Genomic DNA, 22074 nt, shown 5'->3' with positions numbered 1-22074 from the left:
GGGGGGGATTAAAATGAATAAGCGGCAGCGATTGGCCGAGCGGAAGCCTGCTTCCTTTCCGGCGGCCAATCGGAGAGGCGACCCCGGGCGACCCCGCCGCTGAGTGGTGGCCGGGGTGAGAGGGCGGGGCGGAGGGGGCGGAGGGAGGGGCGGGGCCGTTAGAGCCGAGTCCCGTCGCCCGGGCAACGGGGGAAGCCGACGGGCGGAGGAATGGAGGAGGAGGGGGAGCCCGGGGAGCTCGCGGAGCCGGGGGCGGAGGAGCAGGAGGGGAGCGGGGATGCCGAAGCCCCCGAGAGCGAGCCCGAGACCCTGAGCGCGGGGAGCGGGGAGCCCGAGGGCCCGGCAGAGCCTCCGGAGCCCGCAGAGCCCGAGGGAGCCGCGCCGCGGGCGGGAGAGGAGGAGAGCGGCGCGGAGGAGGCCGCCCCCGGCGGGGCCCCGGAGTCCGCAGCCCCCGGCGAAGCCGCGGAAGAGGAGCGGCAGGAGCGCGCGGGGCTGCTGGCCGAGTACCGGGCGCTGGAGGCCGAGCGGCAGCGGCTGCACCAGGCCGAAGGGCGCCTGCAGATGCTGCTGGGAGAGGCGCTGCGGATGCAGCGGGGCGAGCGGCGGACGGACGAGGCGGGCGGGCAGCAGCTGTTCGCCGAGCGGCTGCGGGAGCTGCGGGAGCTGTGGCAGCGGCGGGAGCGGGAGGCCGCCGCCTGGCGGCAGCTGGTGGACGCCCGGCAGAGGGACCGCGCGGACAGCGAGGCGAGGGCCGGCGCCGCCTGGGCCGCCTTCCAGGCGCGCAAAAAGGCCGTGGCCGTGCAGACGGTGGCGCGGCGGCAGGGAGGCAGGGAGGCGGCCCTCAGGGCGGTCGGCGACATCCAGGCCCGGGAGCAGGACAAGGAGACCTTACTGCGGGAGGTGAGTGCGGTCCCCCCGGCTCCGTCCGCTCTCCCGACGGGCGGAGGTTTTCCCTTTCGCGCGGGTGAACGTCCGTCCAGCCCTGCTTAACGGCACCGCGCCCGACGCTCGTCTTCACCGTCGTCCCGTCTGATTTTAACCCAGAGCGCTCCTTCCCCGCCGTGCCGGAGAGCGGAGGCGCAGAACCATCCCTCGCGTGCTTCTGTCCCTGCAGGCTCGGCTGGAAAACATCAAGGTGAAGCTTGAGGTCCGAAACCTTGAGAGCGTCCTGAGAGCCCCCGGAGAAACGCTGAAAGGCCGGCACCTCGCAGAAATCAATCACATGAAGAAAGAGAACCAGGAGCTCAACGAAAAGCTTGATGGACTCAACAGCGAGATCCTGAAGCTCAAAAAGAAGGTAGCTAACGCAGAACAGACCCTCAGCCACGTCCAGGAGAAACTGCAGTTTGTGGAAGCTGAGAACAGAGACAGGGAGGCTGAGCTGAGAGACATCAAGAGCGCCCTGCTGCAGAAGGGAGACATCCTGAGCAAGAGCAAGCAGGCCAGAGACAGTCTGCGGGCACACAGCTTGAAACTGCAGCAGCGACGTGGCTTGCTTGGAGAGGAGGTGCTGCTGCGGGACTTTGAGGAAAAGATGAACACCATAGAGTCGTTAAGTCGGCAACTGGAAGCACTGAAACATCACCACGCCGGTTTGATCCTTAAACAGAGGGAAATTCAGAAAAAAATCAGGGAAGCCAATTCACTTCTACTTTGAGGATGAAAATAAAGCATGGAAAAGATCCAAACCATGGAGTTTTCTGTAATTCTAGTATTTCAACATGGTTCTTCTTGGGGAAGAACTACTACATCTACTCCTGAAAAAGACTCTTCTAAAGGACACGTCAATGTTATGCATTAAGAGATTATTGCACCCATTTTTGAATGAAGCCACCTACATGTACCTCCATTTTTAAAAAATGCAAAAGAAGAGCACAGTCAAAAGCCTGCACTTCTGGAAAACCATCTCAGCGCTGAGTCCTGTAAGGCCATGGCCATATCGTTTATGCAGAGCACTCAGATGCCCTAATTCAAATCTTGATTCTAGCAACCCCCTTCCTGGTTCTTAAAATTCATTAACAATTTCATCTGTATAACCACACCACCTGTGCCTTCTAGAGGTCCTAGGAGACAATTAATTCTAGAGGTTAGCTTTCATAGATGTGGCTGAGAGCTGAGGAGGGATGCTGGGTGTTCACAGCAAACCCAACCTGCATACAGCACAATCCTACAGAAGCACTAAATCCCTCATCCATTCTGTCAACAGAACCGGCTGCAAAATTTGTCTCGGTGTACAAGATGAAAGGTTTACTACTTCAAAAATATGTATTAAACTTCTCATCCCAAACTAGAGTTTTTTGTCGTTTTGTCTTTCCCCTTTTTCAGCATTAGGGGGTACTAGATGGTGTGTGACAAGGTGCAGAGCAGCGTAAGCGCACCACAGCTTCAGCCCCTTCGCACGGTTCAAGTTCAGCGTGTCAGGATTCCACAAGACTGAAAAAAGAGGCGGGGAGGGAGAAACTTTTCCCTAGGGATGACAGCACAGCTCAGCCAGCTTTAGCAGACAGGAAGCAGCTTCCCCCTTCCAAACAGTGTATTCTTCAAATTCCCACACGGCTCACAGAAAAAAAAGGCAACATGGCGGATCTACGTCCTGCAGCTCTTGCTGCTGCTGGGGTAGCATCATTTTTGACTTCAGGCACGGGATGATGATGTCCTGAATACAAAACGCTTGTGTCCTACAAAGAACAAGCAGTCTGTATTTCCAGTAGCTCACAACCTCTATTCATGAAGACAGACTGCACAACCAATAGCTTTTCACTACGTAGCAGTAGATGTACCTCTGGCTGCTGCTGGACTGTAAAAGGAGGCAAGCGCCAACCACTTGTTACGCTTATCATGAAAAAAGACATTGTAAGTCAGGACCTTTCACCATGAGCCATGTTAGCAGATGTGAGCTTTTCTCTTGATCCAGGAGTGGGTTTTGCACATGTTGAGCAGCCTCTGGTGTTCTACGGAACTGCTGTCATAAATAACAGCGGATGATGAACAGCAGAGAGGCTGTCCAACAGTGCAAGAAGCAGATACTTGAACTTTCAGTTTCTCGATTGCACTGACAACAGGTGATTAAGGTAACTTTACATGACTTTATTTAATAAAACCATATATTTACAGTTGAAAAAAGTTCCAGTTTGATACATGTATCTAAAACAAACCAACTGATAACTACATAAAAACAATTTAAACATGATGTACAGAGGATGTATCAACAGTTCTCTATGTGTGTGGTCTCTAAAACATTCCCAAGTGAGCTGTTAGAAGGTACCTTTCCAAATGAAATTCTTCACTAAATGAAACACGGTAATGACGGGTTGCTGACGGAAGTTGCAAGACGGTTTTACAATAAAGTGCGGGTCGTACAAAATTCCGAACCTGGTGGCAATGTTCTGGTTTCTCTGATCTGCTGTATGTACAGCGACAGTTGCAAACCTCTGGTGTAGTGCAGCATTTTTTTTCCTTAAGCCCGTGAAGAAAAAAAAAGTCTGCTCTGATGGGGACACTTGTTCAATGAGAGAAAACCTCATGCACGATGTTACAGATACCCTTGAGCACCTGAACAATAGAATTGTCAGCATTTTTTATGCGATCCCTGAATTGATTACAGAAACCTTCCTTAATAATTAAGAGATTTGGTATGCCGCAAAAGAACTGAAGAAGCTTGGTGGCAATTAATTCTAAGCCATCACAACTCATCTCTGTTTTTATCAAAATTCAAGTGTTATCTTCAAATCGAGTTACTGAGAAGTTGAAACAATTGCATCTTTAGGCAGGTCATTTTTTTTCAAATGCATTTTCTTTGAAAATAAACTGTGCAAAGCTCCTCCTTATTGCATTGCTTTTCTTCATTAAAGAACAAACCTCATATACACAAAGAAATCATCTAGAAAATATATACATCTCCTAAGAACAGAAAGATCAAATCACAGACCAAAATAATTACATTTGCAAGTAACAAACAGTGCACGAGTGTTGCAGCAGGCCTTTTCTCACAACTATGCCTATTTTCACTGTTACATTCAACGTGTTTTTGAGAAGAAAACAGGCTGCAGATGGCGAAGACAAATACCTAGTGGCTCAAGAACGCATTCCAACCAGACAAGTGAGCCACACTGCCAACTTGCTTTAAACAGAAATACACATCTAGTTACAACGCAGACTGAAATCACAAAGCCAGTTACAGTACCACCTAAAAACGTATACTGGGGAAAGTTGTCTGTGTGTTTAATGGATCATTTAAAAGCATAGTGCAAATGTTGCAGATGGTAGGCCTCTCACGCCTTTCATGAAAAGGCATCTTTGCTGTAGTAATAGAAAAAGTAATCTTAAAAAACACTTACTGACCTTCCAGCTTTCTATTGCACTTCAAAGCAACACAGCATACAAGTACCAGTCTATACAGATATACAAATCCTGGGAGAATTAATACGCTCTCAGTGTCAGCATCCCGATGCCTGTTTTCAGTAAGTGATGACCTAAAGAAGTCTTCTGGAGAAATTCAGATGGGCAACCAAAAAAACCGTATCTATTACGCCAGGTACACAAAGTGGACAGGAAAAAAGGCCAGTGAGGTAACAGACTTGCAAGCTGCATTTGCATTACATATATTCCAAAGTGACTGTGAGTCTTCAAAGACTTACCAAGAAATCTTCCCTTCCCTCTTTTTAATATTACTGCCGAAGTGTCACTTGTAGAAATAATGTTTGTAATAAAGGACAGTAGTTTGATGATGTCTCACAGTCCTTACACTGTATGCTGAGTTGAGCAGTGTGCAACTATTATTATTATTTTTTTTTAAATCAGTCAGTGCTGAAATACTCAGCACAAAACAGAATGAAAAACACTGGGAAGCCTGTGGCCATATAGCTAGAGGATTTAGTAATTCCTGCTTATAGTTAATGACTATTGCTTCAGTTAGTTTCCCTTTTCAATGGTAATAATTATTTATAAAACAGATTTTACACTCTACAATGACCATTCTTGTAAATCAGAGGCACCTACGCTTTACAGCTCAACATTCATCTGAATGCAGAGGGAATCCAACAACTGAGCAACGGCTGTCCACTCTCTCTGTAACTTGCTCACATGTATTAGAGGCTGGATAAAACACTAAGAATTGACAGCCCGAGCTTGTCCTGATAGTATTTGTCTGGCATATTCCCCAGTAAGCTTCTTTCCCTCATTACTTAATCAAGTTCAACTCCACATGTGCTTTTCCACTGTGGTAGCAGCAGCTTCAAGAGCTCCCCATAGGCTTTCCTTTTCAGCAGCAATGATGGCTTATGTAACTTCTACCCTACACCCTCCCCAGTTTTGCCAGCGAACAGAGCTGGGTTTAGAACAGCTGTAAAAATTCCATTTAACCACTTCTCAATGTATCTGCTCAGCCCAGTTTCATGAGCACAGCTGGGCAGGTGGCACAGAAGTAAGAAGCTGGGAGGCAAGAACGCCCTGAAATGGCACTGCCCCAGAAGAGACATAGCAGCACCCATGTAGTACTACGTGACCCTGGGTTTAAACAGGAAAAAGTACAGTTGGGAAATAATGCCAGCTCGATACCATACCCACTCCTGCTGAGTTTAGAATCTAGCCAAATTAATGGAACTTTTTCCATGTGTACTCAGATAGGAACGTGGATTTCCAAGGCATCTTGAAGACTAATTGATTTTACACTGCTAGCACGATTTCTCTTCCGAGTGTACTTTGTTAACTCTTTTTTTCTTAAAGAATGGAATGTAGTTCTATGTCTATGAGATTTCTTTGGTAAATGGGACCCACAGCCTACAAAATAAGAAGCATTTCTAAAGAAATGGTCCTTACATCATTTAAATTCCAGCACCAGTTATTTAAAATCCAGATCCAGCTACTGGGCATGGGAAGTATATATCCTGCCTAAGAACAGAACTAGGGAATGGCTTTCAAAGCAAATGAGATTACTGCATGCCCAGTATTTTAAAACATCAGTGAGAAAAAAATAAAGAAACCTTAATATTGTTTAACTGCCCTCATCAGACATATGAATGTGTATTGCTGTCCACAGCAAGCGCTCACTCCACTCGAAGTTTAAGGCTAGGCCTTGGTTTCACTTACAAAGGTTTTATCTCCCAATTTCCTTCCCTTTTTCTTTTCCTCCCCCTCTCTCCCCTTTAAGGCTATCTTACTACTGAACAGAACTCTGAAGTAACACTTTGATTTGCAGGCTCATACACATCAAATACTTTTGCCACTTTACTTCTTCTCCTGCGCGTCACTGGAGGCAGCCAGAGTTAATGTTTAAGTGAAGGACTTCCTTTCTCCATTTCCCGGTTATCCTTCTGCAGAGCAGCCAGTATCTGGACATTTCAAGAAATGACAGAGAAAAAGATATTAGATTTTAAAAGTGACTCAATAAACCGTTGTCCAAAGACCTATTTGAGTAGCTCTGAGCAATACTACTTTAACTGTTAGATACAGTTACTTTATCTAAACTAAGAAACTGTCCCAGTGCACGAGACTTCTTCCTTAAGTCCTCGTGGCACAGTAAGTACTAATGGATTTAATGAAGATTTAAGCTCAATTAACCTCCACAAACATACTTCTGAAGCCTGAACATGAGATTTTTAGCCAGATTAGACATATCTGGTACAATTAAAAGCAGCTTCCCGAGGGTATGTCATTATTCGCAGGATAAATAAACTGTCTAAAACCACAGCAAGAGAGCAGCCTGCTCAGAATTACTACCATGGCACTGACTGGTGCTTGCCTAGTACATGTTGTGGTCTTAGATCTGTTTATGTCATTATCTGAAGTAAAAAATAAATCAATCAGCATTTGCATTCAGATGGAAAACTTTCATTCTCTACGAGCTGATGGACAATTTTGTTCTGCAGAGAGCACACTGATACCCACTTTCTCATGCTGCTTAAGCAGTGCGTACTCTCCGCCTTCTGGTTACTCTTCACTGAAGTACAGCAGCATCCCCAAGAAGTGTCCAGGAACTGAATGCCCTTAGGGACATTTCTTTTCAAAGAACTGCAACTTTGACCAATTTTAAACAAGCTCCTGCCCAACAGAATTAACTAGAAGTGGGTCTAAATCACTCATAGGGCAATCACATGACACTGCTTATTCTTCAAAGCAAAAGCATCCACGTTATCACAACAAGGGTGTTCAATACAGGTATGAACAGAGCTGCTGCTAGTTGGCTGGCTGTTCAAAGAGCCCTAAAACTGGAGAGACTTCAGCAAGGTCCTGCTCAAAGACATTCAGAATAGATCACAGAATCATAGAATGGCCTGGGTTGGAAAGGACCTCAAAGATCATCGAGTTTCAACCCCCCTGCTGAGTGCAGGGTTGCCAACCACTAGACCAGGCTGCCCAGAGCCACGTCTAGCCTGGCCTTGAATGGCTCCAGGGACGGGGCATCCACAACCTCCTTGGGCAACCTGTTCCAGTGCGTCACCACCCTCTGTGTGAAATCATAAAGCTATTTAATCAAGTGAGGTCATGAGAATCTGAAGTACCATAGTAACAATACCCTTTGTGGAAAAAAGTTTGCCTTTTTAAGGAACCTCAGAATGACACCAAAATACTGGCCCAGAAAAGCATTTCACATAGACCTGAAGGCAGCTAACAGAGATTCCTTAGTTACGTAGTTGAGGGAGCTATGATCTAAGACACAAGAGCTGCAGAAATGCTACACCAACAGTCAAATCTGTTCTACTATCTCTATCTCTCCACAGCTGATGACAAAGCAGTGACAGTAACAACTGTCACTCAAGTTTCAGGCTAAGGATGTACTGGCGCAAAAACCTGGAGTTTTTGGTTGGTAATTCCAGATGAAAAACAGAACTTGTGGACGATCTGGAGGCTGGTGGCCCTGCCTGCGGCAGGGGGTTGGAACTTGATGATCCTTGGGGTCCCTTCCAACCCAAACCATTCTATGATTTTATGACATTGTCTTAACCATGCTTCTTGTTACCAGAAGTGTTGTGGTCATAATTTAGGTAAGCATCTTTCAGTCTTTAGTTTCTTGATCACATTGTCAGAGTGACCTAGGGAAAACGAAGGGAGATGGAAACCACCACCAACCTGTCTGATGAGGGAACCAGGATTGTGGGAACCAGACTAATGAGCAACTTGGAACGTTTTAGATGTGGTCCAACATACATAATCTCTAGACAACATCATTCCAGAACGTGACCCACAGGACATCAACACCATAATTACCATGGTACAAGCAAGGCTAAAGGTTCAACGTGTGTTTTTCTTAATACTGACAACATCTACTGCTGCAACGTGAATCTGAATTTGATTTCTTAGTTCTACACAGTCATACATATTCCTACAAAGTAGCAGTAGCTCAAAGTACGCTGCTTACTTATTTGGTTACAGTAACTGTTCCACATAAGTCCATGCTAAAGATGGGACAAAACTAACTTTTTTTTTTTTAAGCTGAAGAGCATTTGGCATCCTCTGGAAAGCAGTACCTAACAGTTTACCTCAAGTGGTGCATCCACCACACTTAACATTCATTTTGCTAATTTAAAAAGGTATTTCCCTACAAAACGCAAATGGATACTACAGCAAAGTAATTTCTACTGTAATAGTCTCAGTCAAAAAGAATTATCTAGCTAAGGAGTACTGCAACTGCTGCAGGATTCTTCCAACATACTGTGCTTTTTTCATTACCTGCCCACTACCAAAAGCCTGTTCCTCAGAAAAACAAAGTTCAGGATTTTGAGTCCAAACTAATCCAGTGAACTTTAAAGACTGAAGAAAGTAGAGGCTACCATAGTCAGCATCTTAGTAAAAGGAAACAAAATCCCGTACCCTCTTTCTCTTGGTACTAATTCTAGGTCAGTTCCAATAGTGGCATCTCAACAAAGTCTTAGTATGGATGCAAGTAAACTCATAGCCTCTACCTACTTTTGACCTGGAAAAAGATGACAGGCTAGAGAGGGAAGAGGCCTTCTTGATGGAAACTTACTCAGCAATGAAGCTACCTGGTGAAGAAAGGCAGTTGGTGCAGAAGTCAATCAGGTACGTAAGACGTCAGCCAATTCCAACCCTACAGTGAGCTAAATCTATTTGCTCTACACTTTGGCAACATTTTTTCTCCAGTTTGCCACAGCAGCTAAAAACAATCTAGAAAAGTTCAGTGTAGGCAGAACGAAGTTGATGAGGAGACTGAGAAAGACTGCCTGGGCTAAATTACTTTGAAGTCCTTGTCCTGTTGCAATAATCACCACTAAACCTTTAGTCATCATACACTGGAAACCACGGGCTAACAAAGCCTGTTATTTGGGGGTTTTTGTATACTAAACACACAAAGTGAGCTACGTAGCCCTACCCACCTTATGTCTGCTGAAACATTCTCCTATATGTTGCCAAACACCATTCTTCATGAGTACAGCACATTTATCTGTTAATCAAAGATCAACATCCTCTTTACCTGAGCCCACTTTTTGTTTCTACTTTGCATCTGAATGGCAGCAATAGATGCAAAGAATTCTTCTGAAGGTAAGTCTTCTGGCAGCTTCGTTAAAAACTGGGCTATATGAATGAAATCCATTTTGGTCAAAATATCTTCAAAAAGTTTTAATATTCCCAGGGCTGTACGAAATAAGAACTCTTCTCCATCACGGCAGAACACATCCCAGACACGACACGCCAAGTCTAGTGGCAAAGATTTGCTGTACAATGTGAATATCCTGAAAAACAGAGTAACATTTTCTGAGTTATTGCACGAGGAAAATGCACGGATACTCAGAGACGTACACAGACTTCTCATTATTGAGGCTTCTCAAATATGTTTATCTGAATAGTCCCTTTGTTTTTCAGAAGTACTTCTATTATTTGCTGCATAGTGATATGTGAAATAATATAAAATTGTGCTATGCTGGTAAAATAGTTAAAGCGCTTTGCCATCAGTATGGGTTTCCAGGCTCAATTTTTTAAAATCACACCATAAGAAAAATATACATGATTTTATGATGGGCATGCTCTGGCCACAAGTATAATCAAAGAAAAATTAATCACTGCTTTAGAACTGAGGATTCGTGCAGTTTTAGCTGTGAGAACACAAAAAGCTGAATCTTAAGACATACTAAAAAGGGTATTTTCTGAATTAGACGAAGGAGAAGTTGAAAATTACTTCAGTGACCGAGACTGGATTCACTGGCAAAGTAATAACAGCGTGAGTTTTGGAAGATCAGCTTGGTACCTAGTGAGTTGAGCAAGACAGGCAAGATTTCCAGAGAGAAAGAGCAGGTAGCTGTGATACTACGCTTGAAGAGATGGGATCTCCAGCAATAACAAAAGCAGGCATCTCCTTCTGGTGGCTAAAACCACATTCAGTAACTGCCAAGAGAACACTTCCTCCTTCATCAAACCACTGACAGCTTTGCAGCAAAGAAGGCAAAGGTACTCTCTTTTCTTTCCCTGACCCTAACAAAGACATCATAACCTCAGAAAGTGCCAACAGTTACATTTACTGGAATCATGTTACAGTATATAAGGGAAAACAGCTACAGTAATCTTTCCCCTCCAAAATTTAAACAGAGAGTATTCCTCGGCAGATACACCGCATAAAAGAACATTTTCCATCACTCTGTGAAACTGCAAATAATTCCTTCTCCAGCAGAGGTCAGCAAAATCTCACATTTAAATAAAACCTTCCCGTATTAACTCAAAATTTGTATTTAAGGATGCTGAATCTAACAGTAGCTCTCTTAAGATTTCTCCACTCCCCACTCCCTCCAATTTTTTATTTAAGAAATTCCAGTTTACATTAAAAAAAATGAAGCTGAATGGATATACATGTAGGTATAAAATAGGGATTAATACTTTTTCCCATTAAATTCTAATAATCAAAGGTTTTCTGCAGTATCTTCCCTTTATTACTTAGGGCTGCTGGAATGACGTGTCGTAATGAGCAAGCTTTTCTCAGCACACTTTGGGAAAACTGGGAAATAACTCATACAACAAGCTGCAAGACAAGATTAAGTCATTTGCACAAATTCAGATGATTTTTAAGTGGGAGAATATTAAAATTCTGTTCTCCAAAAAGCTAACATTATACATGTAAAGCTGGTAGAGTTTGGAATGAAAAAAATACTATTGGTCATATTACACAACATATTATTATATATATAAAAAAATAAAGGGCAGCATGATCAAAACCCCTCTTTAGGTTACTGACTGATATTTTGAATTGCAGAACTTGTATATTCCTTCAACTTACCTGTTGAGTCACAATGCCCTGTAACAGTGTCTCACTACAGAATACTTACCCAGCAGGATTATGGCTTGGTCTGTATGCACACATACACGCGTACAGGAAACAGCAATGGCTTTTCCATTTAAAAGGAGCGGAGCAATAGGAAGCAATTCAGCAGAGCGCCTTCCTGGTCACCAAGTGGCAGCAAACTCTCAGCCAGTAATTGGCACCGGTTAACGATAAGCATCAATGCCTAATTTTGCTCCACGTTATTCCCAGAAGCTATTATTCTGTCATGAATCAGACTTAACCTGAATAACCCACGTGTGTTAAATCTGCAACTATGCAGAAAATTAACTGTCAGAAAAAACAGCCACATCTATTTATTAGAACACTACTTCCTGCAGGAAGAGATTCACTCGGATAAAAAAGCTGTCACTTCAAACGAGGGATTTGACACTGATCTCTTCATAATTCGCAAGGAAGTGCAATTTGCAAGAATTTCACCAGGCGATTAACTTGTATTAACACCAGCATGAAATTAAATGCATCAAGCCCTATAAAATGGAAGTTGGGCCTCCCAGAATAAGCGATGGTACAACAGGAGGAATCATTTCTATGAAGTGATACAGCATTTGCTCTCTTAAAGCACTTCCTACTGTGAGACATTTTTATTAGACACGTGAGCTACTGCTCTGAAACCCAGCAGAAATTTACGATAGCCATAAAGCAGCTGCAGCAGCTCTCAGCAGTGCGAGCACGTGACTTGCACATGATCTGCTTGCACTGGAGAGCAGGATGATTTTCTCCTGCAGCTCTCTTTCAGCTCACAAGTCCCAGCCAGGTGCAGACAGCAGTTCACAGGGATGTCCAGTGTCAGAGACACAGAAATGAAGGTTTCTGGTTGCTATCTGGAAAAAGTAAGTACCAGATACACGCTCCTGCTCCTCCCAGACCCACTTAGGACACATGTACTGTGAAGCAGATGCATAAAATCCTGACTGGTTTGGGAGAGGAAAAGTGTATGACCAGAATCTTACCAAGAAAGCACTGTTACCATGATATGATTATCATGGCTCTGTTTTGTTTTCCTGCTCTTTTATTTTTATAAATCGTCTTCATAAAATATTGTTAGCAACAGCGCTGAAGGCAGGTATGCCCGATTTTGGATTGACAACTCCTGCACAACGATGATGATGTCAATCAGATCTCATATATTCTTGCACTACACATTCTTTTGCCATGTCTCTCTTTTACACAAGTGTCTCTCTGCAGCTTCTCACTTCAGTTGTGGAAACTGCTGAACTAATTCAGCTTTTGAACTTACTCTAAGATCCTCTTCGCTTTGTCCTGGTACTACTTTATGGCTGTTACATTTTGTATCAATTTCTCCATATCTTCTTTTGAGACAAAGACTGCATCTTTCTAAGTGTCTGTTGCATTACTTCTTGTATACTCCTGCACAATGGCATCTCTATCTGGAGTACTGTGTCCAGGCCTGGGGCCCCCAGCACAAGAAGGACGTGGAGCTCTTGGAACAGGTCCAGAGGAGGGCCACCAAGATGATCAGAGGGCTGGAGCACCTCTCCTATGAGGAAAGGTTGAGGGAACTGGGCTTGTTTAGTTTGGAGAAGAGAAGGCTCTGGGGAGACCTCATTGTGGCCTTCCAATACTTGAAGGGAGTGTATAAACAGGAGGGGGATCGATTGTTTGTGAGGGTAGATAGCGATAGGACAAGGGGGAATGGTTTTAAGCTGAGACAGGGGAGATTTAGGTTAGATATTAGGAGGAAGTTTTTCACACAGAGGGTGGTGACGCACTGGAACAGGTTGCCCAGGGAGGTTGTGGATGCCCCGTCCCTGGAGGCATTCAAGCCCAGACTGGACGTGGCTCTGGGCACCTGGTCTAGTGGCTGGCGACCCTGCACTTGGCAGGGGGGTTGAGACTCGATGATCTTTGAGGTCCTTTTCAACCCAAGCCATTCTATGATTCTATGATTCTATTCTTGTACCTTTAGAGTTATTGCAATAAAATTGCTGTTAATGGCTTACTTTGTACAATTTTTAAATCATTATAGCCTAAGAAAGTAGAAGCACTTATTTTGTTTCTAAGAAAGAGAAAGAAAATAAATATGTACAGTACAAAGCTGACTGCAACAGAGCAACTTGGCAAATTTGACTGCATTCTAAAATGTGCCAATACAAACAAACACTGGGGTGGTTTGTGAGCAATTTCATCAGGTCAGAAGCACCCAGCAAGCCACGTTCTCTCGCTCAGGAGTACTACATGGCAATGCAGTATTTCACCCTAACCTACAGAGACTAGTTTTTTGGAGTCTGGTAACAACTTCTCCAAATTTAGGAAAAACAGGATGTCACAAGTAATCTTTGGACAGAATTGCTGTTTGGGTTTCTGATCCGTTTTTTTCTTTGAAATGGAGGCATGCATTTAAAGCATAATATTGGACTTCAGTTTTGGAGGGTGAGGTGTTAATGGCATGACATGGGCTACGTTTTTCCCCATGTCACAGACAGCGAAGCCTATAAGTATTTCACTGGAAGCGCTCACCACAAACATTCGCACAAACAAACTCGAACCTTTGTCATAACAAGCAAACGGTGTCAAGAGAAAGTTAGTGCTCAAAGAGCACAATCACAGTCAATGCAGTATTAAAGAACCACCGATCAATCCATCAGTACAAACAAAGCCCTGGGCTGTAATTATTGCCAAAATCATTTTTCTTAGTAGAGATGGAGAGGTACTCATACAGCAACAGCAGGCCATAAATAGACCGTGTGTGTCCTTTGTAACTCCACATTCTGCTCTGCTCAGAAGAGCCTGCAGTTCATCAGCTGACACCGCCGAGTGGCCAAAACTGGGCTATTCAGGCACACCACTTTCTCTCTGTTCCCTGTGAACCTGACTGCACATTGCTCTTTACAGCCTTTGCACACTTGATTCCCTTTGCATTCTTTAAAAAGCTAAAAGCCTGTCTAGCCTCTGAATTTATACTAGAATATAGCAGTTGGAATTCGAGCTTGAAGCACGTGTTCTTTTTAAAAGAGAAGCTTTACTTGTGGCAGGTAGCCACTGGTAGTAATTCTGCTGCACCTTTTAATTAAATTCTTAAGTTCTCCATGTCTGCCTATCGTAGATGGCAGGGGAGTTCCACTCCCTAAATCCTCTATCAGCCCCAAGAAAACCCAAAGCAATATTAGCTATACAAGCAATACTGCTTGTATAGCTGGTCCCACCTTTCTGCACAGAATTGCTTTTTCTTGGAACATATGCCCTCAATAAATGATTTAAGTCTAACAATTTTACTGCCACTTCCTGCAGCACTGGTGACATGAAGCAGCACAAAGAAGACACGTTGATTCCACTGTAATTGCAGCAGGGGCATGAAGGTTTCCCAGCAACTGGTCTGCACGGCACTGGCTACTGGAGTCCTCCCAGAGCTGGCACTAACTGAGATTTACTGCACACGTGCCTGCACAGTAACCATGCCAGCCACCGGAACAGCAGCAAGCATCCCTTTGGAGCTCAGAGCAAACGTGCATTTAAATAAAAGTAATGTTGAGAGAGCAAGGCTGTTTCACAGAGATTTTTACCTACAACCAGAAGGACTGTCTAGTCAGAGAATTCGCTGGGCTCAGAGTTGCAAAAGCAATACTTCTCTTCCGTATTCTTCTCTGACTTGAAACATAATTGAAATCTCGTCCTTGTTTTTCCAGAAATAGTTTTGCTTTTCACAGAGCTATCAGTACTACAGCAAATTCACTCTCAAACTGGCAGTCACCCAGGAGCCACAGGCAACATTCTAAATGAAATTTTCAGAAGTCTTCACTTGCAAGAACACAGACCCACCTGATTTTCCTTCGTATCTTTTCTGTTGTGCTTCCTGCCTAGTTCCCTGTTAATTTCTATGGAAGGACAGCAGATACAAACTCCAATTCTCTTTAAGTTTCAAGTGGCCATTAAAAAAACAAATCTAAATCTGCTTCCTATGGCATCAAAAGATTTTGAAAGAAACATAGACAGATACGCACATATATGCATAAACATACATACAGACACAAGTACACACACACACACACACATATATATATATACACGTACACACACGTATTGAAATATTTGTCATGGGTATTCCATGTCATGACATCATGCCGTGATCTGTCAAAGCTGGGGAGGGGGAAGCACTGCAGTTGTTGGTTCCCAGAGTGTTTCAGTACTTTCCCACATGCTCACCAGCTCCAGGAGGACAATATTACACCAAAATCTCACACAGCTGAATACCAGCCCTACTGTCTAATAAAACTAAAGCTATAACAGGACAAGCTGTCTAGCTGAAGACAAACGTGAGGAAATTTAATATAGGATTGGTCAGGACTACACAAGTAGTCCCCGTTCCTGAGGCTTAATATAATTTCAACACCTTTCCTCTTATCACTGGAAGTGCCAGCCCCTGCCCTCTTCTTTTTCTTCTATTCTATTCCAGTATTATTCTGGCATTTTCCTGCCGTGCATTAAAAGAGATCCAGAGCAGTTTAATACTCAGCCTTCAGTCATAAAAAACTGACAGCATTTACAAACGCTGGGAGAAATGAGCCTATTCATCACACTTCTCATTTCTCTACTCAACTTGAATTAAAATTTAATGCCAGTGTAACTGCAAAATCAAACAAAACCCATGTAACAGTATTCTCTGTGCAAGAAGCATCTGGAAATCAAGGAACCCGCGAGCACTGATGAAACTGTCTGGTATCATTGTGAGGCCACTCACAATCGCCTCCCAGGGTGATTGGGAAAAGTCAGAAAGAATTTTTGAAGGCAAACTAATGTCTGAACAACCTGACAGCCTTCTATGATGGCATGTCTGGCTTGATGGATGAGTGAAAAGCAGTGGATACTGTTTACGCTGATTTTAGCAAGGTTTTCACCACTGTATCCCATAAAATCCTCAATACCTCAGCCATACTATCATCCAGCGAAAGCTCACCTACTGAAACTTCTAGCTGTTAGACTGGACGGAACAACTTGACATGGATTTCTGGTCCAACGGATCAGCAACATGCTCAGTGCTAACAGTAAGCTTTGAAAGATCATCAGGGTATCGAGAGCTTGGTTCAGACAGAACTGGATTAAGAGTACAGACTGTTTTCTGGCATAACAGCTTACGAATCTCAGGAAAAAAAAAAAAAAAAGAATCCACAAAGCTGCTGCTGGGAGTTTCATCTTTAACTAAAAGTATTCGGTCAAACACTTGAGAACGGAAGAAGCTTCCAGCAATTTAAAGGCAAGCCAATTTTCACAAAAAAGATTTCATATCATCCCAAAATTGACAATGAAGCCTTGCTTGCCGAGGAAAGACATTTTAGCTGCCTCCAAACCAAAGCCTGATAGGCACAAATGCAAACACTTAATTCGGAATACATCACACACTGAAATTTGACAGGTCTGCAAATAAGATCCGTGCCTTTTTTCACCTCTAAGGAAAAAGACTATAATTACACAGAGCTAAAAAGAAAGGCAATTTCATGAAATAAAAGGATTGTAACTGTCTGCTAAGTGCAATAGCTGTAGCAGTTAAAAACATGTTAAAGCCTCTTGGCTACCAAAGTGCAGTTTTTAAACAACCTGTGCTAGGACTCTCTACATAGGATCTGAGACCATGTTACATAGGAATAGAACACTGCTCACGTCCATGTCTTCACTGCATCCTCCCTTATTTTCTCAGAATTCAGATATGTCCTAAATAGAGATAAACACTGTTATACAGCTTTATGTCGAAAGAAGCTTCAAACTCAACAGAACTAGGGTAATAAAAGCTAGGCAAATGTTAAGTGCATCCCAGAAGTCTGTAGGAATTATTTGGATTGATAAATTTGATTACTGAACACAAGATAAAACTTCTACCTTAAAAAAATATTAAAACAACTAAGAGAGCTCCAGCTTACGTTAAGAATACAGACATGCAGCTATAAGCTACTATGCATATTAGTAATTGTGCTTTCAATGTCTTACCAATCAATAAGATAGATATCTGGAGTTAAGTTATTTTTTTTGAAGTGAGCAAATAGCTTTGGCAGATTTTCTTCAAAGAATACCTCAAATGCAGCAAAATAAGTCAACATCTGGGAAAACAATAGGGAGAAAAAGCAGTTAGTTCTATTATTAATAGGCTTAAATATACTATCAGTTGTTGGATTAACATTCTTCAAAAATAGGATCATATAAATTACATGATACAATAGAGCTGATCATTCACATAATAGACAGTATCTACAAGTAAAGATCTATTTATATATTGATCTCATATTGAACAATACAATTATTGTTTTGAGTCTTGGCTAGTTTCCCTTGGAAAGAAAAATATCAGCAGGAGAGAAGTTACTTGCTGATATCTCAAAATAATTAAGATAATGGAACGGTGCTTTATGTTTGTGGCAATAACCTAATATTACACTGAGTACAATCCAAGACCCAATGCATCAAAAAATGGATTATCAAACTAAAACAATCTAAGAGCCCGCAGCAAGAGTGAAGAGTTCACCTGGCTCCAATCATAAATCATATTATAATACTGTCATGGTTTTATGGCTTTTGGTTATTGGTATTCCACATCATAACATCACGCAGTGCACTGGGAGTTAAAGGGTTAATGCTCCAGTTCCGTGGATCATAGACAGTTCCAGGTACCTGGTTCTCAGAAGAGAAGAACAACTACATTTTGCACGGGACTTTGCTGTCCTGTTACCGTTTTCCGCTCAGAGGGAAAGATAAAACTGCACATCACGAGACGCCCTCTTCTCGCTCCCCAGCTGTCTCACCATCGGCACTAGAGTAAGGCCTACCTTCATTTTGAACACTCTCCCTCATTGTATTGGACTTATTAGCTTAAATTGTAAATATATTCTATTATAGTGTGTTATTTTGCATTCCGATATCTTATTTAGTAAATTAGTTTGTTTCTCCTCAGATCGTTGCCGCTGTTTTGTTCTCAGGCCCATCTCCTTACCCCTTTTTTCCCTCTTCCCTTTCCCGGGGCGTGGGTCCGTGGGTCCCCCGCCCCATTTGTCATGGAACCGGGCCGAACCAGCCCGTAAACCATTGACAATACCAAAGCTTCTACTGTGTAACATGTTTTAAAACAAGATAAGAAACTTCTGCTGCAAAGAGGGAGAGAGAAAGGTCACACAGAAGAGCTGAAGATCAGGACAAAACAAACAGCTACGGCAAGAAAAACAGATTCCAACCCCCAACTAACACCTTACCCACTTAATTGTACTGCTTTTAACGTGAAGACTTCTGTGTTATTTTAAAAATTGAATGTTTAGTTCAAATTTCGTAACAGAGGGCCTGGTAAAAGAAAATATTCCTATCCAACTAAGAGTTAAAAAGAAAAGGCTTTTTGGCTTTTCTACCTCAATTCTCTTAATACTGCAGGAAGAGAAGTTCAACAAAGTGACTTAGTATTTTTAATTCAATATCCTGACTAAAGCAGTAAAGAGTAGTTGTGATTTATATGAGTATGAGTTGTAACAGCACACTTCTCTCCAGAACATCATGATAGTAAAAGAGGAGTCTTTTGTGTGAAATCCTTACAAGGATGACAGATAATTCCCCATTTTTACAATGTCCTTAAGGAATTTTTCGTCCCGTTTCATCTAAATATAGTGACAGACAGACCGCCTTCGTTAACAGCAGCAAAGAAGAAACTGAGTCGGGAATACAGGACAAGTATTAAGACTTACAAGCCAATACGAGATGAGCATACTAAAGACACAATCACACATGGTTAGGTAAAATCTCTGAACTACTAGTTACTGAGGAAGAGCTTCATGATAAACATGAAATCAGAAACCTAGAAACCCACATTAGTGAACTGTACAACTGAAACAACTTCCCAACATGTATTTTTAAATACACAAAAACCAAGCATCACGTGAGATCTCCAAGCATAAAGAGGAAGCAGGTAATGCAACACACGGTCATACTTCCAAAATGGCAGAATCACAGAATGTCAGGGATTGGAAGGGACCTGTTTACATGCCAACACCGCAGTAAGTGTTCTACTGAAGCATTTCTGAAGTACTTTATAGCAGGGATTACACAACTGCTATATCACATCTGTTGATGGTAATGCAAGCAGCTCTATTAGAAATGCAACAGCAGTCCAGGTATCTTGGTCACATCAACATACAAGATGATACTTCACTCAGCAGTAATTAAAAAATCTAGTGTAATAATACTGTAACCAACTAAAGAAATCAAGAGCAAGCAGAATAGATTATAGTGTGAAAATTTCCACAAGTAACTCTTCCATTGGTTTTACTTTTTTGATTTATTAATTTTGGACGGATTAGCATTTCATTACTGAGCTATAAAACTTACACACAAAGTTCAGGGCACACATCAGATCAGAGTACTAACACCCAAAAACCAAAACTGTCTCACTTTGTCTCTAAACTACAAAGTTTTCTTTGTGGTGTGAATCATGGCTTTGTAATTGGACAAAATGCTAATATTACTGCTAGTATTATTTCACGTAGTACCACCTCTAATGTCCAGTAAGCCTTCTTATATCAGGCAGATTCTACTTAGCGGAGCCAACAAAACTTATGGGCACTATCCAAGAGGCTCCCAAGAAACATTATTTCAGCTAAGAAGTATCTAATCCCAGCAAATTTAACTCTGAGATCATCTTCAGAACAACTGTATTTACACACTGAATGCGTGAGCACATCCTCCTTTTTCAAGTAATAGAGATGACTGATACTGCTTGTAGCAATGCTGTCTGAGCTGCTGCTAAAAGATTCCCCCATGGGCATTTACAAGTGATGAGATTCAGAAGCTGCAACAAGGAATTACATAATGGTTTCCAGTAGAAAATGCTGATAGGATTCCTAGTGTCCTACTGTTTAAGCAACACAAGAGGTCACTGTTGATGTCAGCCACTTCCCCGATTTATTTTCCCATTTCAACTCCTGAGAAGCAAGATCCTATCTTTATAGTGTCAAAAGGTAACTAACTGAGAAGGAAATGCTGAATGCCAATTATTTTTTGAAAAATAAGAATAAATTAAAACACGTTTCAGGAGATGAGCCTTACTTTGCTATGATACACAAGCAGCCCTCTGTATATGCTAACAAGGAATTTCAGACAATTCAGAGAGATTCAGCCAGCCAACTTTCACTGAACGTTGCTGAGGGCAAAATGGGGGGAGTGCCTGCTCATCTGATTCCCCAGGGCCATCTATAAAAAACTGCTAGAGAGTAAGGGATGGGAAACAGCTTTTCCTGCAGCAGACTATTTTTAGCAACCTATTAGCCCGGGATAAAAAGCACCTTCAAACCACTTCGGAATGCTGTTTTCATCTTTCAGCTCCAGTGCTCAAACTGAAACAGTTACAATGATATTCTCATAACTATTCCCTGAGAACCATAAGATACTCAGCAGCGGAACAACTTCATTCACTTCTTCAAACCTGGGCGGCTTGTTTTTTACTTCAGTTTGGTTTTCAAATTTTGTTTGTTTGTTTTTGAGGGAGTGCATACGTGTGTCTGTGCTAGCTTTTGATTCTTAGTTAATTGTGACATTTTCCAGGCTACTGAGGTTATGATTTTATGTTAAAACTTTACCTACAATATGTAGACTACAGTTTTATTGCATACTTACAAGGCCATGGTCCACACGGAAAAACGCCATCTGACAGGGCTTATTTAAAAGGTTAGAAAAAGCAATGAAGGCATCTGCAGTATCCAAGTTCAAGATCAGTACTGCTGCTATGAAAGACATGCCCTGTACCTGAAGAAAGGAGAAGTGTTACCATTCAACAAGATCTGTATTCCTCCAAGAACACTGCCGTATTTTGCCCTCACAATCGCTAGTGTTCAATGCACTCGCTGCACCATCGAATTTTGCAAAACTTTCAGAAAGGGAGGATTTTTCAAACCACGTAACCATGTAGTACTGAACGTTGAGAGCATGGAAACTAACAATCCCCACGCTGCCTCCTTTCAAGGACTCCAAGCACAACCCCGAAGGAAGGCCAAGATGACTGCAATTTCAAATACGCAAAGATTTTTTTCTGAAGAACAGAATGAAGATTTTTTCTCATCCCTCTTCTCCTAGTGATGAGATCAATGTACCCTTATTTGTGGAAATCTAGACTAGACTAGGACACCAAAGACTGAACCTGTTCCTTTTTCAATCATTAGCCGGTCAGTTATGGAGAGCTGCCATTACTCAGGTTTCATTCAGCATAAGCTCATGATACTGTTGCATTTTCCACAAAGCATTTAAGGGAGCTGAGGCTGAACCTAGCCAAAGATTGCTCACTCCAAGGGTGTGGTGCTGCCATCACTGTGTCACATGGACCAAGGTGTGACAGTCCTTCCTGCAAACCAGAGGAACAAGGTCCCCCTCCTCACACAACAGCTTCCACGCCAAATGAAGCACACCACCTCATCTCCCCTTTTTCTAGTGCCCTAACAATCACATTCAGAAGTTTTTAGCCAAGTAGCCAGCGCTACTCAGAGAACAGGAATAGCATCTACTGACATTAACCTTCTGTAAAACAGCTGCTCCCAAATAAAGAACAAGTTCCTACCTACAACTTTGCTCTGCTTTTGGTATTGGTTTTTGTCGTTGTTATGCCCCTTTTTTTTTCCTTCCCCAGACTAAGTAAACAATGTGGAATCCACTCTGTCCTTTCATAATCACTCCCAATACTTTTAGGGAGCTCACACCACCTGGATAGATGTTGCTTTACAGGCTGTTACACAGCTGTTTAAGACTGTAAGTAGCTCACTATGCTAAGGTGCAGAAATGTACATAAAGGGGAGTAAGAAACAATAGAACAGAACAATTTC

General features: G+C 42.5%; 2 protein-coding genes across 4 annotated transcripts in view; one reads left to right on the top strand and one right to left on the bottom strand.

Annotated features, from left to right (window-relative positions):
• CCDC96 (coiled-coil domain containing 96) lies at positions 146 to 2292 on the top strand. The gene is made up of 2 exons (XM_021394801.1): positions 146 to 900; positions 1115 to 2292. The coding sequence occupies exons 1-2, from the start codon at positions 211 to 213 to the stop codon at positions 1655 to 1657; spliced, it is 1233 nt and encodes a 410-aa protein (XP_021250476.1). The 5' UTR covers positions 146 to 210; the 3' UTR covers positions 1658 to 2292.
• TBC1D14 (TBC1 domain family member 14) overlaps positions 3067 to 22074 on the bottom strand; it is a 67879-nt gene continuing 48871 nt past the window's right edge. For 2 of the 3 annotated variants that reach the window (XM_021394797.1, XM_021394798.1), the window contains exons 11-14: positions 20879 to 21007; positions 17225 to 17334; positions 9431 to 9689; positions 3067 to 6329 (exon numbers count right to left, since the gene is read on the bottom strand). In XM_021394797.1, the coding sequence (XP_021250472.1) occupies positions 6264 to 6329; positions 9431 to 9689; positions 17225 to 17334; positions 20879 to 21007 (564 nt within the window). In that variant the 3' untranslated portion in view covers positions 3067 to 6263. Of the gene's footprint in view, positions 6330 to 9430; positions 9690 to 17224; positions 17335 to 20878; positions 21008 to 22074 lie in introns of those variants that run through there. The other variant, XM_021394799.1, reaches the window with a different exon arrangement.

Source organism: Numida meleagris, chromosome 4 (assembly GCF_002078875.1).
Source record: "Numida meleagris isolate 19003 breed g44 Domestic line chromosome 4, NumMel1.0, whole genome shotgun sequence".
Classification (NCBI taxonomy): Eukaryota; Metazoa; Chordata; class Aves; order Galliformes; family Numididae; genus Numida; species Numida meleagris.
The sequence above is the reverse complement of the archived record's forward strand: the minus strand, read 5'-3'. Positions and strand labels throughout refer to the sequence as shown.